The 15,832-nt window shown below is 42.1% G+C and overlaps 1 protein-coding gene across 5 annotated transcripts in view; it reads right to left on the minus strand.

Annotated features, from left to right (window-relative positions):
• The window catches only part of klc1a (kinesin light chain 1a), a 42,476-nt gene that overhangs the window by 12,523 nt on the left and 14,121 nt on the right, over positions 1–15,832 (minus strand). For 3 of the 5 annotated variants that reach the window (XM_024261445.2, XM_024261447.2, XM_036209843.1), the window contains exons 6-13: positions 15,388–15,475; positions 12,170–12,271; positions 10,561–10,734; positions 10,359–10,458; positions 8,669–8,721; positions 8,430–8,497; positions 7,771–7,879; positions 6,739–6,900 (exon numbers count right to left, since the gene is read on the minus strand). In XM_024261445.2, the coding sequence (XP_024117213.1) occupies positions 6,739–6,900; positions 7,771–7,879; positions 8,430–8,497; positions 8,669–8,721; positions 10,359–10,458; positions 10,561–10,734; positions 12,170–12,271; positions 15,388–15,475 (856 nt within the window). Of the gene's footprint in view, positions 1–1,753; positions 2,807–6,738; positions 6,901–7,770; positions 7,880–8,429; positions 8,498–8,668; positions 8,722–10,358; positions 10,459–10,560; positions 10,735–12,169; positions 12,272–15,387; positions 15,476–15,832 lie in introns of those variants that run through there. The other 2 variants (XM_024261449.2, XM_024261446.2) reach the window with 2 other exon arrangements.

Here is a 15,832-nt window from a genome sequence, read left to right on the forward strand (position 1 = left end):
ACTTGGATCTTTAGATGTTAGTAGGCCAACTCTTTGTTTATATGAGTGTGCTTCTAATGAGTACTGGCCAAAGCTGGTGTTCTATATATCAGTTGTCAGGGTTTGATTGATATCATCCTTTCTGTTTGTATTTTTTCTAAACTGTAAACTTTCATCCAAACCTCCTGAGGGATCTGAATGTGTTTAACGAGAACCTTAAAATAAGTCACTGATAGTTAATACCGTGTGGATTGAGACATTGTAGGTTTAATGTTCTAATAATGATTATTCTGATAAACAACAGTGGACTGAACTTGATCAAACTAACATGTGAATGGATTTGACATTCATTCTTGTTTGTTTGTACACATATTTAATATATTATCTTGAAGAAATACAAGAATCTGAAACCTTCAGCTGAACTGTTCAGTAGCAGATATTTATCTCTGAGTCTCACTGCTGGAAGTTTGAATGAAGATGTTCTGATTCGTTTTAGATCAGGGAATCAGATCCAATCTAGACTATGGATCAGATCAGTAACCACAAACTAAGATATGAATCAAATTGATGTTAAAACAAATCGTTAGACCCCATTTACTTTGAAGCAGCTTCCTGTTGCAGGAAACATTTATGAATAGTTTCTTCAGAATCTGCTTTTATTTAAGCCCCCAAACTTTATTGATGAAGTGCAACCAAAGAATAAAAACCTGCCAGCAGAGATTGGGTTTGAAACATTGCTTGGTGACTTTGGAGAAGCAGACTGTGGAGATATAAATGACTTATTTGAAAGAACTCATCAGAGTTGATAATGAATCCACCTGCACAGGTACAGTGGGATGTGTTCATACTTAGGTAGTGAGAGCGCAGAGGAAAACTCAGCACACTTGTGTTATGTCATCCAACTTACTGGGAAAAGAAAAGATGTTTTATTGAGCTGATGAATGTGCACTGAGGTTGGATTTGTTCAGAAGTTCAGTAGTGAAAGCTCAGAGAAGAGACAGAGCACACAAAGAGGCGACAGGCTCCGGTTTGGTAAGCAGACAGTTTAGGTTTATTAGAAGTTAATAAAGACAAACTAGAACATGCACAAAGGAGACCAAACAAGCAGATTAGTGGCAGGAGCAGGGGACAGATAGGGAGACTACTTCAATTGAAACCTTTCAGGAAGTGCAACAATCATGACACCAAAAGATTTGAGACTCGACCAGAACCCACTAACGTCTGTATACAGAGATGTACAGAAGGTCAGATGACGAGATGAACGAATGTTTCCAGCTCCAAATCCTTCTGCTGTACTGCAGTTATGCTGCATCAACATTTGACACATCCTGCACCGGTCCCGTTACTATTCTACACCCCCCCTGTCTGACATGACAGCAAATAACACCAGGGGATCACTACAGTCTAGAGCAGGGGTCCCCAGACTACGGCCCGCGGGCCGCGTACGGCCCTCCACCACATTTGGCCCGGCCCCCAAACTGTTTAGGCTAAATTAGACTTTTTTTTTTCATTTTTAAGCTATTTTGAAGTTTAGCTAATATTTCAGCTACATGCTGTTTTCGATAATTTAGAATTTTTTGCATTTTTTTTCAGCTAATTTGGCACTTCGCTACTACTTTAGCTAGCTATCAGCTTCAGCGTTTTCAGGTTTCAGCTTCAGTGTTTTTACGTATCGATTTAAGCATTTTCAGCTATTGATTTATCCCAGGTAATGCTATATATCCAGTTTTTAAAATGTTTTAGTATTACTTTTTCTGTCAAGGTTACAGAAATGAATTATTTAAATTTTGACTGTGTGGCTTTCTGGAAAACATAAATCTTAACATTTAGGCTGTGATTGTTACACTTTTTCTGTTAGCTTACTGACCGACCCCGGCCCCCATCAGAGAAGAAAACAGTTGTGTGGCCCTCGTTAGAACAACATTTGGGGACCCCTGCTCTAGAGGAGCCTCCAGCAGAGCTCTCCTCATGCTGAGGGCTTGTATGAACTACTGTCTGATGTCCACTAACAAAAATAAACCAGGACACGTGAGGGGACAGGTTTGACCTCAAGTAAATGCTTGTCCTGATGAAGACCTCCCTTTACATGAAGGAGGTGTCTTTCCTCTCTGGGGTGTTTTGGGGACAGTTCTGTTCCCTGTGACTGCTGTGCATCTACATAAAAACTCAGATCTGTGGATCTTCAGCTTCAGAAGTCTTACAGCTCCATTTGAGGCAAAACCTCTCTTTTACGAGCTGCTGCTCCATGCAAACTAAACTATTGTTCCTAACAGCCTGAAAGAAGAACAAAAAAAAAAAATCACAAAAATGTTTTCTGTCTTTAAATCAAGTTAGTTTTTCTGGGATTTCTGCTGGACCACTGAATCACAAGAAGAACGACTTTTATTGACGTATTTCCTGTCTTCAGAGACAAAAAGATCATTTAAATCCCAGCGGTGATTATTCCTCACACGCATCAGCTGTTCTAAAAACATGTTTACAAATAGTCTTTGCACCAACATGTTATTTGGTTAAAAAAAAGTGAGTTTGTATTGATGGTGTGAGAAACGTGAAACACCCGAGAGCCACAGCATGAGAGGCTGCAGAGTTACAGGACAGGGAAACAACGAGGTCACAGTTTAGTTTCATGTGGTGAAAACAGAGAGAAGTCCAGCCAGTCGCAGAGGGTGCACAGTTGAATGGGTTTAGGGAGGATGGCTCTGGAGGATCCCTCCACACAGAGGAGGACTCAGAGTTGAAGAAAACTGCAAAGCTGAAGGGGCTGAGGCCAGGCATCCGTCATGCAGAACACAAGTTTAGAAGCATTACAAGGCATCTGGAGTTATGCCTGTCAGTCCAAGAGCAGGGACAGAACAGAAGAAAAAGACAGAGAGGTGAAAACAAGACCAACAGCAGCGAGGTAAGACATGAAAGCTTTTCTAAGAAGCAGATGGGAGGAAGAGGAAAGATACAGACATGATGCCTCTTCATCAGCTGGAACATGAGGAGGAGGCATCACTGTCATGAAGGAATGACCCTTTACATTATTCCTGCCGACTTCACTTGAGCTTCTGCCTGATGAGCCCAGGACATTTGGACCAGGTCATGTCAGAACCACTGAAAGAATTCAGGGGCAGACACCTCCTCTAGTTCAAGACCCACTCTGATCATCATTTGATCTACTCATAAAGCATTCCCAGGAGTCATTCTTGACTGTTATGACGTTTGGAATCAAAATCCAAAAATCTGTCATTTGCTAGGACTAGTGCTAAAGCTGATAGCTGAAAACTCTGAAGCTGATAGCCAGCTAAAATACCAGCTAAATGCCAAATTAGCCTAAAAAATGAGAAAAAGCCTGAGTTAGCCAAAACAGCTAGCTTGCAGCTGAAATATTAGTTAAATTCTAAAATAGCCAAAAAAAACTTAATAAATGCCAAAATGATCCAAAAAGCTACCAGAATGCTATTATAGCTTTCCATTTTAATACACTCAGACACCATGTAATATAAAGTAACGACTAACCTCGATTAATCATAGCAGCCCTACTAGGACATAGTGTCTGCAGAGTAGCAGGAGCTCATTAAAAATTCATTTCTGAGTTGTGGGCGTGGCTTACACCCATCACCAGTCTGTCTACGCTCTCTCCTGCTACCTTACAGCCCCTCACACTCCCAACCTAACGTTAGTGATCCAACAAAAATGGGGATCAATATCTGATTTGTACAGTTCTGATCCAGATTCCAAAACAAAGACGTTCATGGATCCATTTGTCTGCATCAGAATGGAGCAGGGCAGGGAGCTTGTGATCTGTCCAGCATAGATTTTACATCACAAATGCGATCTTTTTCTAATATTTTTTGTCTGCTCCTGATTCACAATGATTTGAATAAAGAAATACTCATAAGTGCTATTTTAATCTGAATTTTCTTAAAATATGTTCTCAATTATCAGAAAAATGCCACAAAACATGTTAAAAGCACCTAAAACCAAATATCATCAGAGTGTGTCCTTAAAGAAGATTTTTTGTCTTACATTCGATTTGGGTGTTAGAGGATTCCCTCTCACTGGACCTCGCTCTCAAGAACATAATCATTTCTCTGACTGTCCACTAGATGGAGCGTTACACCGACTGTGCGACTGCATCTTTACCCCGTTCAGGGTGATGTGCAGTAGGTGAAGTGATCAACACCATCCTTTAGTGTAAACCGAGCAGCTCTGAAGAAAGGCAGGAACCACAGGGAGGGAGAGGCAGATGAGGGCAGCCACAGAAGACCCATTGATGAGTTATTCACAGCAGAGAGAAAGATGCTCATTTGAACACACTTATTTACAGCTGAGTAACTGTTGAAAGCTTGTAAGACACTAACAGTATTCTTTCTGTGATATAAAAACTCCCTATATAGCTTGCATGTGTTATACTTCACAAACACACAGGAGAAGAGAGAATTCCTCTAAAACTGGAGATCTGAGGCCCTCAAAGTCTGTTGTTTTTTCAGAGAGGATGTTTTTGGGTTTTCTCTCTGGCTGCAGACATGCTGCCCACGGAGGAAGTGAAGGAGCAGAAATGTCACACTGTCCAACCCAAAAGCACAAAGACCAAACATGCTCCAGACAACAGAAACTACAATGAACATCAGCACAGGAGTACAGTACAGAGCCCTTACGGAACCAGAGCAGACTGAAAAGTTACAAGTTTTGATGAGGGAGAGGGAGCGTCTTCACAGCTGCCCGTGGAGGTAAACCTACAGACTGCAGCCACTCATTCAGAGAATGAGATTCTGAGTGAAGCAGGAGGAAGTTTTAGGGTCAAGACTGAAACCGGACGAAATTCAAGAAGCACCAGCAGCAAACAAGAAGCTCCAGGAGGAAGCTCGCCAGCGTTTTCTCATCCTGGAAAGTGTTTATGAGGCTGCTTCATTTCTATTTTCAGGTTAATTAGCTCCTGACAGATGTTTATTTAGGTATTTACAGGACGTCATTTCACTGTTTGAAGGCAGACTGCTGTCATGGAGCTCTTCCCCCTTGATTTAAGCAGACCTGTGGATCAGCGCTGCAGCTAACAGCCACGAACGGTTTCCTCAACAAACCTCCCAGAGACACGAGCAGAGCTTCACACCAGCCACTGGTTGGTCGCCTGAGCCGCATGACGACTGTTGCTAAGTAAGGAGACCAACCCGGCAAAGAAAGCAAGTGGCAAGCAGCCTTTAGTGAATTTCCATCTACATGTGCTGCCCCTGCAGTCAGTGGGGGAGCAGGGAGCGCTGCAGGAGCAGAGACAAGAGGCTCTGCAGAGCCAGCTGGATGGACTCACTGACAGGAGACACTGACTGCAGTAAAACATAAAGAAAGATCAGTTTAAGAATGATAACTCATGTAGTGACTGCAGCTTTACTGATGTTAACAGCTGTCAGGCTGAACCATGATGGAGGAAGAGCTCTAGCAACCTCCATCCTTCCTGACCCGTCAGTTAGGAGCTTCTGATTAGATTACGTCAATAAAAACAGAAGCAGGAATCAAACTGTAGCATATCTGCAGACAGAAGCTACAAATGATGTCTCACTGTAACCTAAAGGGTCCTTTCAAAAGTCCAGCTCACCTCCACCTGCACAACCGACTTTCTTCAGATCTGAACTCCTCCCCTGCAGCTACACCCTTCAGCTCATGAAGGGCCTTTAGAGCGTCTGAACTTAAGGAAGAGCCGTAGAGACTTGAGGCTTGCTATCCCTCCGCCTGGTGGTTGATCCGCGTCTCACTTGATGAGAAACGCGTTTCATCACGTGGGCGTGTTCTGATGCACAGAAGTTTATATTTAAACATAAGTATTGACTTTTTGCTTTAGGATGACTTCTCAAAGTTATTAAATCGATATATTTTCCTAGCGCTGGAAGCTTCGTGCTTACGCAGCTGACCGACTATTGATGATGTCATCAAGCGATAGCAACGACCCAATTTAAAGACAAAAGCTGTGTCAGAATTCTCCCCCTACTCACTATACAGTGTGTTTGCCATTTTCTAGTGCTGTCAGGATCGGCTAATTACGAAATCGAGTGCACTCGAAATTTCCCAGAAGTCTTTGCAAAAAACTAGCGTGCATCGATGCTCATTAGATTAGCGAATATAGACCACAATGCATTGTGAACATTGTGAACGGTTGAACAATTTCGAACAAAAAAACATATTTAAATGTAATTTTTCCACATTTTCACCGTCAGAACACAGTGGAGTCAGAAATGTTGTGAAATGTTTGTATTTATTTGAATTTCACTTCGTGAAAACGGTGATGTCATATCCAGTGTTTAAAAAAACCAAAGAAAAGTAGTGAACATAGTGTCTGAATTGCCTTTAAAATCCAGGGCACTACATAGTCCTGCACTATATAGTTTTTTAGTAGTTAGGTGTTAGGGGGGAATTCAGATACAACCGATCTTTTTTCATAGCTCTCTGTTTGGAGGGCTAAATTTGGGGCAGGGAGAGACAGAGGGGTAGTGAAACAATTCAGATTCAGTCTTTATCACTGCAGAATCAACCATCTGATCCACTGAAAACTAAGGATAGAAAATCTTCAACACTGCATGTTTGCAGACAGTACAAAGAGCCAGAAGGGGAAAAACCACGGGTCCTACCATTGAAAAATTTGTATTTAAACAAAAAAACGTTTTTCTGAAAGAAAAAAGAATTAGTGGATTTCTGTCTTTAACCCCTGAGGCTTCAGTCAGTGAAGATGAACACGTGTATCTAAAGACTCTCAGTTCTGTGCTGAGGGCTGTGCACTGTACTTACCCCATTCCACTCCACGCTCATACTCACTTCCTCGCCACCGTCCGGCCCGCTCTCGTACTTCACCGTGTCCGAGGTCAAACTCTCGCGGCTCCGCTGCTTTTCGCGGCCCTCGGGTTCACTCAGGACCTCGGCCACACGCTGCTTGTGAACGTTATCCAGACCCTGCAGGAACGAGAGCAGAAGCAACGAAAACAGACTCAGACTATTCTACTGAGTTTGACAAGAGAAAAAGGGGGCAGCTGAGCGTTTTGTAGAGAAAAAGTCAGAGAGGACTAAAGAGAGTTAATAAAGAAGAGCACAAATCTCTGAAAGAAGTCAGAGAATGTGGCTACAGAGAAAAAAATATGGCTCCCAAAAATTATTAGTCCCTCCCCTCGCCAAAGCCGGCTGCAAAACAAAGCATAATTTGTGCCCGAAATCGTTGGCTGGAAGTCCTCGACCAGAACCCCGTTTTAAGCTTTTTTCCACATTTCTTCTCTCTTTTTTGACCCTTTTTGCCATTTTTTTCTCTGTGTCATAAATAACAGAATTGTGCTGGCTCTCATCAGCTGATTCACCGAAAATAAAACAGGATTTCTTTGGCTTTTTTCTTGTGTAGTTATACAAATCTGAATACTTGTTTATTGTTTATATTGACTTAGGAGAAATAAAACAATGAATGTTCTCTGTCCCCTTTAAAGATCATCTTCACACTAAACCGTTAGACAGTTACAGTTCATTCACATTTAAAAGCTTAAAAGCTGATAGTTCTTAAAAGTTTTTAAAAATGTTTTTGAAAGGGTTTCCTAAACTTATGGAAATTTACGCTAACTCAACCGGCTAAAGATGCTAAATTTCTGCTTCCGACTAGAGATTGATTCTGGCGCCGTCTTCATGTGATCAGAGGACCCTCAGCTGTCCTGGCTGGCAAAGGTTGCAGAGCGTTAAAAGCGTTCAGTATGACCGGCCGTCTGCAGCATGCTCGTAGAGAGGGGGTTCGTATACCTGTGACATCCTCCTCTCTTTACTGCAGACCCCCTGAGAAGCACTCACCTGTTTTCTGGAGCGCATAGCAGCTTCTTCCAGTGTCTCCGCCGCCTCAAACTTGCCCTGCCGCCTGTAGAGCGCCCCCAGGTTTTTCAAGGTCGTTGTGACTGTGGGACTGAGAGGTGAGGAGAACCTTCATCACAGAGAACCTTTTTGATTCAATCTTTTTTACAGCGCGACTATGTTTTGGCAAATGCTTAACCCTTTAACACCTGAGGCGTCGTTGGTGGCGCTTAATAAAATCTTTAACATACTGGAACTTTTCAACTGTCGAGACGCTTTTCTTCTTCAGATTCTACTGGAATTATCCTGTTAATGGTTGAGACGTTACAGTAAATCAAAGAACATAAACACTGGAGCTCCCATGTTAAAGGGTCAAGTATAAAAAAGAGGACAAACTGTTACTCAGCTAAGTTTTGAGCAATATCACTTTTTAGGAAGCAATATTATTGATGCTTTTCTTTTTTTTTTTTAAAACAAAAGCAACAGACGGATGCTTCAGCCACAATAAAGCTGCTTTTCTGATGGTCAATGTTTCACACAGAAGGTGCAGCTTTACAATTCACAGTGGAGTTTATATCCCAATTCTACAACCGTTCAGGAATGAAAAACTTTGATTATCAGATGAACATATGTACTTCATCTTCTGAAGGAAACTCACTGACCTGTCAACTTTACAGGCTTTGTACCAGCCTCCATATTCACCAAACGGGGAACTGTCCTTCTGCTTCCCCTGCAGAACCACACATCAGATTACCAAAACTGAGTCCGCTTGATTCATCTCACCACACCGAAACAAGCCTAAAACGCTTTACACCCTTCTCCTTTGAACGTCACAAAGCTAGATCGAATGTTACAGATCAATGCAAAGCTTTGCTGTTAAAAAACATCCACAGGCGCTTACCTTGCTCTTCTCCTCCCGTTCCTCAGCGTGCATCCAGATTGGTTTATTCTCATCTGCAGAGAAACAGATTCAGTGCTGAAAGCGTCAGATAACAGCAGGAGACACTGCAAATGTCACCGTCTCTGTAACGTCACCTTTCAGGGTCAACTCTGGCCTGCTGAGCAACAACATACACAGTAACTGCCAAAATATATCAACCCTAACATGAAAGACGTTAATAATCATGAATGCAGGAATCTGAGCTTTCTCTGAGCTCGCTGACTCATAGGAGCACCGGCCAACCCTGGTCTTTAAGGGCAATCAACCTTTAAATCAACTTTTTTTGTCCGTTGACCTCCATAAATAGCACTTTTAAATAAATTTTAAATACATTTAAAAGTACTGTCTGTTGGTCGTTGCCAAATTTTTAATGAATTAAAATAAACTTGTTTAATTCTTGAAAATATAGTCGAAAATTGTCTATGTGCTGCCCCCTACAGGTTGAAACAAGTGTATTTTGTGATTGGTCAAACAATTGAAGTCCCACGTCATTTCAGAATAGGGCTATATAATCAATTTAATCTTAACAGGTCAATAATCGGTTCATAAAAATATAAATTGATTTTGCACATGAAGCTAAACTCCGCTAGCTTGATGCTAATGTTGAATGGAATTTCCCATAGGACAGCTAATGCTAACGCTCGGTCGACCTAAACACACATTCTGATTAAATGAACATCTTTATAAACTCACAGGCAGGAATTTTTCAAACTCTTTAAAGGAAATGTTTCTAAAGCAACAATTTGTGGTCTAAAACATCCTTTATTGCTCATACTTTTGGAATAAGGTGTAATGCTATAGCGCAATCTCCACCTAGTGTCCAAACTGAAACGTCCTCCAGGAGAATCAGAACAATGTTTCCAATGTTAATGATCTGAACATTTTAGTTAGAACTTCTCCTTTAGAGAATCCATGTAACACTGGATGATATTAACAATGTCATTATTTCACTGATACATTTACAGTATGTGAACTGGATCAGATTCATATAAATATATTCAAATCATATAGTAGATTATTAATGTATTAATGTACAAATGTGTCTAAATGTATAAACTCAACATTTAATTGAATTGAGAGGAAGAATAGAGAAAAATCAGAATCTAATTGATCCAGGCTCTTGGAAATTGAATCATTTCTGAAAATTATTATCGATAGCCAGCCCTATTTCAGAAGAATAGCATTTCAGCTGTGGGAGGAGTCAGCCTCTGGAGTGGGGTCCAGATGACCCCAGTCTTACACTGAGGTCTGCTCCCTCCCATGACAAAAGTGGATGAAGGTGGACAGGATTTTATTTCTGTCACACACACACCAGTGAATAGAAAAAATCCTTGGAAAAAAAACAGTTCAGCGCGCTGTATTGTGGGGTCTAGATGACCCCACTTTAATGTAAACATGTCCAGGATCACACAAAAGTTACGAGCCTCAGCCCAGCCTGTTTTTCAGTTCTTCCTGGACTGTTTGATGCTGGCTGCCTAAACCAGGAGTGTTCAGTCAATCAGGACGTTAAATCACTTGAGTCAGCCAATCAGCAGCAAGCTGGTTAGGGAGAACTGGAAAACCGGCCGGGCTGAGGCTCTTGAGGACCAGGGTTGGACAGTCCTGACTCAGAACCCTGCTGTGTGTTGTTGTGGAGTGTCTGGGTGCTCACCATCAACAGAACCAAACTCCCTCTCATGAGCGCGGGTCAGGATTTCTTTATACAAAGTCTCAGCTTGCTTGAACTTGCCCTGCTTGAGGTAACAGGACGCCTGACAAACACAGAGACCACAAACAGGATCAGTAAAGCTTCTCCAGATGACTGGAGCTTTATTCATCATGAATCCACAGGACCACGCCTCAGCTCCTCTCACCAGGTTGTTCTTGGTTTTGGCCACGTTGGGGTCATCAGGCCCCAGTTGAGTCTGATAGATCTCCAGCGCTCTCATGTAATAATACTCCACTTCCTCATATTTGCCCTGGTTCTGGCACAGAAGGGCCAGGTTGTTCAGCTGCTTGGCAACATCTGGGTGGTCCTTCCCCAAAACCTGGAACAGAAAGAGCAACAGTCAGGATTCTAAACGGGTTCTGAATCCTTTCAAACCATGAATATAACAGTACGCAGCTAAATGAACTGCCAGAACAACTCAAAATCATTGAGGGTGATAACTTCAGTCCCGGTGCATTCACTGACTCTGAGAACTGTAATAATTACAGTCAGAAAATGTCTGTTTAGTCTGTACTATCATAGTCTGAAGTTGTCCCAAGACGGGTGTAAGAAGCAGAGTTTCATCGCGTACAAACCACACGTCCAAAACACTGTTCTAGCTTTCAAAGCGCCATCTTATTGTGTTAAACAGGCGTAGAACATGTCCTTACGCTTATCCCCAAAATAGCTCCATACTGTACAGCTGTGAAGGTTTTGTCCCAGTCTGTTGCAAACTAAAAAGACAGAAACCTGCAGCCCTGCATTTGTTTTATCTTTAGACACTTTAAAGCTTCTCAAGTGTTGGGTCAGTTTTCTTCTAGCTGATAAAAAGTGTCTTCATGAAGGAAACTATACGAGTCAGCTTCATGACTCCTCTGACTGGTATTCTATCAGAATCTATCAGTGGAAAAAGGGATGCAACATGCGGCACAGAGCTGTCGGTGGTCACAGAGAACATGACAGCTCTAGTGAGTAGCTTTAACCAACGATAGTGCAGACCAATGCTGTGTCTTTGCAGCTTTCAGGATCATTTCCTACTTTTTGACATTAAATTCCTCCATTTAAAGGGGCCCTACCATTAAAATTCCACTTTTAGAGGTTTTAAATGCATTTTTTATTCCTCACTATAAAGAACCCCAAAGCGTATGTGCATCCATCTTTGAAGAAGTTTGGATTATTTTCGTGGGAGTAATACAGAGACACGGATGACGTCATAAAGTGGACAGCAGCGGCAGTGCCGCCACACACAACAGCAGGCGGAGCTTTGGGAATCGAGTCGTTTTACTTCCGGGTATGAACAAACTTTGTTTTTTAGTGTTCCAAACATAATATATGATCATATACATGGATATAATTCACTCTGAAAGGCTGAAGAAAGTCATGGTAGGGTCTCTTTAACTACAGCTGGTATTTCCTTCACATCCAGAAGAGGAAATGCAAAACCAGAGTCTCAACTCTAAACCCCATCTTTTCAGTAGATGAACCATGCTGGAGTACAAGCGCTGTTTGACTGCATACACCTCTGAAATGATGGATGAGCTTTGACCAACAACACCAGAGTCAGGAGGATTTGAAGCAGATTACAGTATGACGGTCCAGAAACAACAGATATGTTGATGAAAGAAAAACAAATCTTTCAATTTGACTTTTTCCTTTTCAATAAAACACTCATTGTTATTCAGTTTAAAGAAAAGCAACTTATTAAATGAGTAACTGAATAAAAAGCCTGTTTAAGACATTGACAGTATGACTTAAGACTTTAAAGCTGAACTCACCTTTTCTCGGATCTCCAGCGCTCTCTTGCACAGAGGTTCTGCCTCCTTGTACTTTCCTCTCTTCCCATACAGCACAGCCAGGTTATTCAGGGTTGCAGCAACCTTGTGGAGACACAGAGACGTCCATGAGCTCACAGACACTCTACAGCCTTAGGTAGCATGTAATCATGAGTGTGACTGCAGTCCTACCACACCATTATAATTATTTAATCTGCAACTGATTGGGTCAATTTTTAACAGATAAAAAAGACAAATAGGCTTAGTAAAAAAAGAGTTCTTATTTGATCTACATCTGCTTCCTAATCAGTTTCCATCTTGTGAACTCAGGCAACATCAGCTCTGAAGACGTGAGAGTGCAGCACAGATGGAAGAACAGGAAGGTGGGTGACTGGCTGAAAGGAGGAATGAAAAAAAGAAGATGGCAAAGATATGGGAATGAAATGGGAAACACATTGAGTCTTTCAAAGAGCTTTGAGGTTTTTCAAACTCAGACGGTTACACACAGACCAGATCAGTTAGAGATCATGGGAATGAACCCTAACCTTAACGATTTTCTGATTTAAACGCCTCTTTAGACACAGATGTATTAAAAGATTTCAAACAAGAGGGGTTTGACAAGAAAACTCAGAATTAACACGGGCTAAAAAAGGACAGATGTCTTTTTTATTTGGATAAAATGAGAACCAAAAGTTCACGTCTGATCACATAGGTGGCGACGGTTGTTCCTGGGCAGCTCCTTCAAACAGGGCCGGTCTGACATTTATCTCTCATGGTCAGAAACTTCAAAATACTGTAATAAGATACAGTCAGGGGCTTCTTATCTCTGGACAAAAACATATAATTCACTCTGGTTAGAGGGGGACAAATCATTGATCTAAGATAAAACAAGTCAGAAAGTGAAGAGAAATGAGATCGACACAGGATGAACTGGTGATCCATTAAACCATGGTGAACAGCAGTTAGTGGATCAAAAACAGATCAGATGTGACAGTTCAATCAGTAACATGTGGATCAATGTTAGATTCTAATCACATTCTTGAACAGATATTTGTCGAGAAGTGAAAATCCCTGTGAGAGTTGACAGGGCGCAGGAGCGGAGACTGCTAACCTCGGAGCAACACACCGGAGCATGATGGAGATCCAAACAGGGGGGCACAGGCCTGCTGAGGTTAACACAGTTAATCAACCTCCAGGATGCTAGAGGTCACAGGAGCAAACACAGGCCTGGGTCCAGTTCTCACACATGTTATCTCATCACAGCAGAACAGAACTCTATAGACACACAATGTCTGCAGTGTGAGGTAGTGCTGCCAAAAGCAATTATTTTAATAGTCGACTAATCAACGATTATTCTTTCTGATTACTCGACTAATCAGGTCACGCACCAGGTCTGAGATAAGGAGCTACTGGTTAATGTTGATTAATAGGATTCTGACCCCCACCAGCTTGTATGCATGCTTGACAACGTGGTGGCATGCTCCTAATGAGACGACGGATGGTGTCTTGTGGCATTTCCTCCCAGATCTGTGTGAGGGCATCCCTGAGCTGTTGTACAGTCTGAGGAGCAACCTAATGGACCCAAACATAATGTCCCAGAGATGTTCTATTGGGTTTAAGTCAGGGGATGGTGAAGGCCATTCAATTGTTTCAGTTCCTTCATCCTCCAGGTACTGCCTGCATACTCTTGACACGTGAGGCCGGGCATTGTCGTGCATTAGGAGGAAACCAGGACCTACTGCACCAGCGTAGGGTCTGACAATGGGTTCAAGGATTTCATCTGGATACCTTATGACAGTCAGAGCACCATTTCCTAGGCAGTAGAGGTCTGTGCGTCCCTCCATGGATATGCCTCCCCAGACCATCACTGACCCACCACCAAACCTGTCATGTTGAACCACGTTGTAGGCAGCATAACGTTCTCCTTGTCTTCTCCAGACTCTTTCACGTCTATCACAGGTGCTCAGGGTGAACCTGCTCTCGTCTGTGAAAAGTACAGGGCCCCAGTGGTGGACTTGTCAATTCTGGTGTTCTTGAGCAAATGCCAGTGGAGCTCCACGGTGCTGGACAGTGAGCACAGGGCCCACTACAGGACGTGGGGCCCTCAGACCACCTTCATGAAGTCTGTTCCTGATTGTTTGGGTAGAGACATTCACACCAGTGGCCCTCTGGAGGTCATTCTGTAGGGCACGAGCAGTGCTCAGCCTGTTCCTCCTTGCACAAAGGAGCAGGTATCGGTCCTGCTGAGGGGTTGAGGACCTTCTACGGCCCTGTCCAGCTCTCCCAGAATAACCACCAGTCTCCTGAAATCTCCATGTTCTGGATATTGTGCTGGGAGACACATTAAACCTTCTTTCTGCAGCACGTGTGGATGTGCCATCCTGGAGAAGTTGGACAACCTGTTCAACTTCTGTAGGGTTAAGGAATCTCCTCATACTGCCAGTAGAGATAATTATCAAGCCAAAATCAGCACGAGTGGAAAACCAGCCAAAAAAGATCAAGAGGAGAAACTTGAAATGACCTCCACATGTAACACCAGTCCTGTTTGGAGGGTTTTCTAATTGTTGCCACTGAAGTGCACCTGTTGTTAATTCCAGGAACACCAATACAGCTAAAATTGATTAAAGAGGCCCTCAGCTGGTTAACCAACCAGAAAATTATCAGACAGGTTTAATTCAAGTCATGCTAGTACCAATAAAAAAAAAGGAGTTACTTTAAGTTTTGTGAGCAGTGTATTTAGATTTGTGTATTCTTCATATACTTTTTTCTACTGGATCATTAACCAATCATGTTTGATGTTTATGCTCCAGCAGTAAGTAGGAAAAAGGATGTCGGCTCACCAAAGTAAACCTGAAGTATAACAAGAGAAAATGTCATTTCTGTCTTGTGTTGTTTAGGAATACATTTACTTCACTTGAATTTTCCTGTTTGGGACAGGAAGTCTTTTATTTTGAAAGAAATTCATTTTCACTTTGAGAAAATTCCAGTATATCTTACCATTTATGTTTTTATTTAGCATAAAAATAAATATAATTCATATTTATTATTAAAAAATTACTATTTAATGATGCAAATTGTATCAAATTTTCCTAAAAGGATAAATTTATAAGAAGTTTTGCGATTCCTATTAGGTTTTGATCAGTATCAAACAGGTCCAAATGGCTCTTTTACTGGCAAAGGTTGCAGACCCCTGTTGTAGTCACACAGGATGATGCACTCACAGCTGGATGGTCCTTTCCAAGAGTCTTCTCCCTGATGGCCAGAGCATCATTCAGCAGGTTAGCTGCCTCCTTGTATTTGTTCTGATCCCTGAAAAACAGCAGAAAAAAGATAAAAATAGACACTGGCGACAAGGTAAGCGACATGTTCACAGCTACACCACCGGTTTTCTCTGCGTTCAGCTTACATGCTAGAACTTCAGTTCCCACGATCAGTGGAACCAAGACTTACAACTAAATTGACTGTTCAAGTTGAGATAGCATAGCTACAGTAAGGTACAATATTTGTCTGGTTTCTCTGAGTCATTCTTTTGTCCGCGCCTCAAAGAACGACAAAATGAGCGCTAGCTTAGAGCCAGCGCTGCATTGTATGTCTTTGCTGGTGTCAGACTTTGTTTGGCCTCATCTGACACCCAGCTCTCATTTGGAGGGCAGACACACAATTCTG

The sequence above is a fragment of the Oryzias melastigma genome, linkage group LG22 (assembly GCF_002922805.2).
Source record: "Oryzias melastigma strain HK-1 linkage group LG22, ASM292280v2, whole genome shotgun sequence".
NCBI classification, from domain to species: domain Eukaryota; kingdom Metazoa; phylum Chordata; class Actinopteri; order Beloniformes; family Adrianichthyidae; genus Oryzias; species Oryzias melastigma.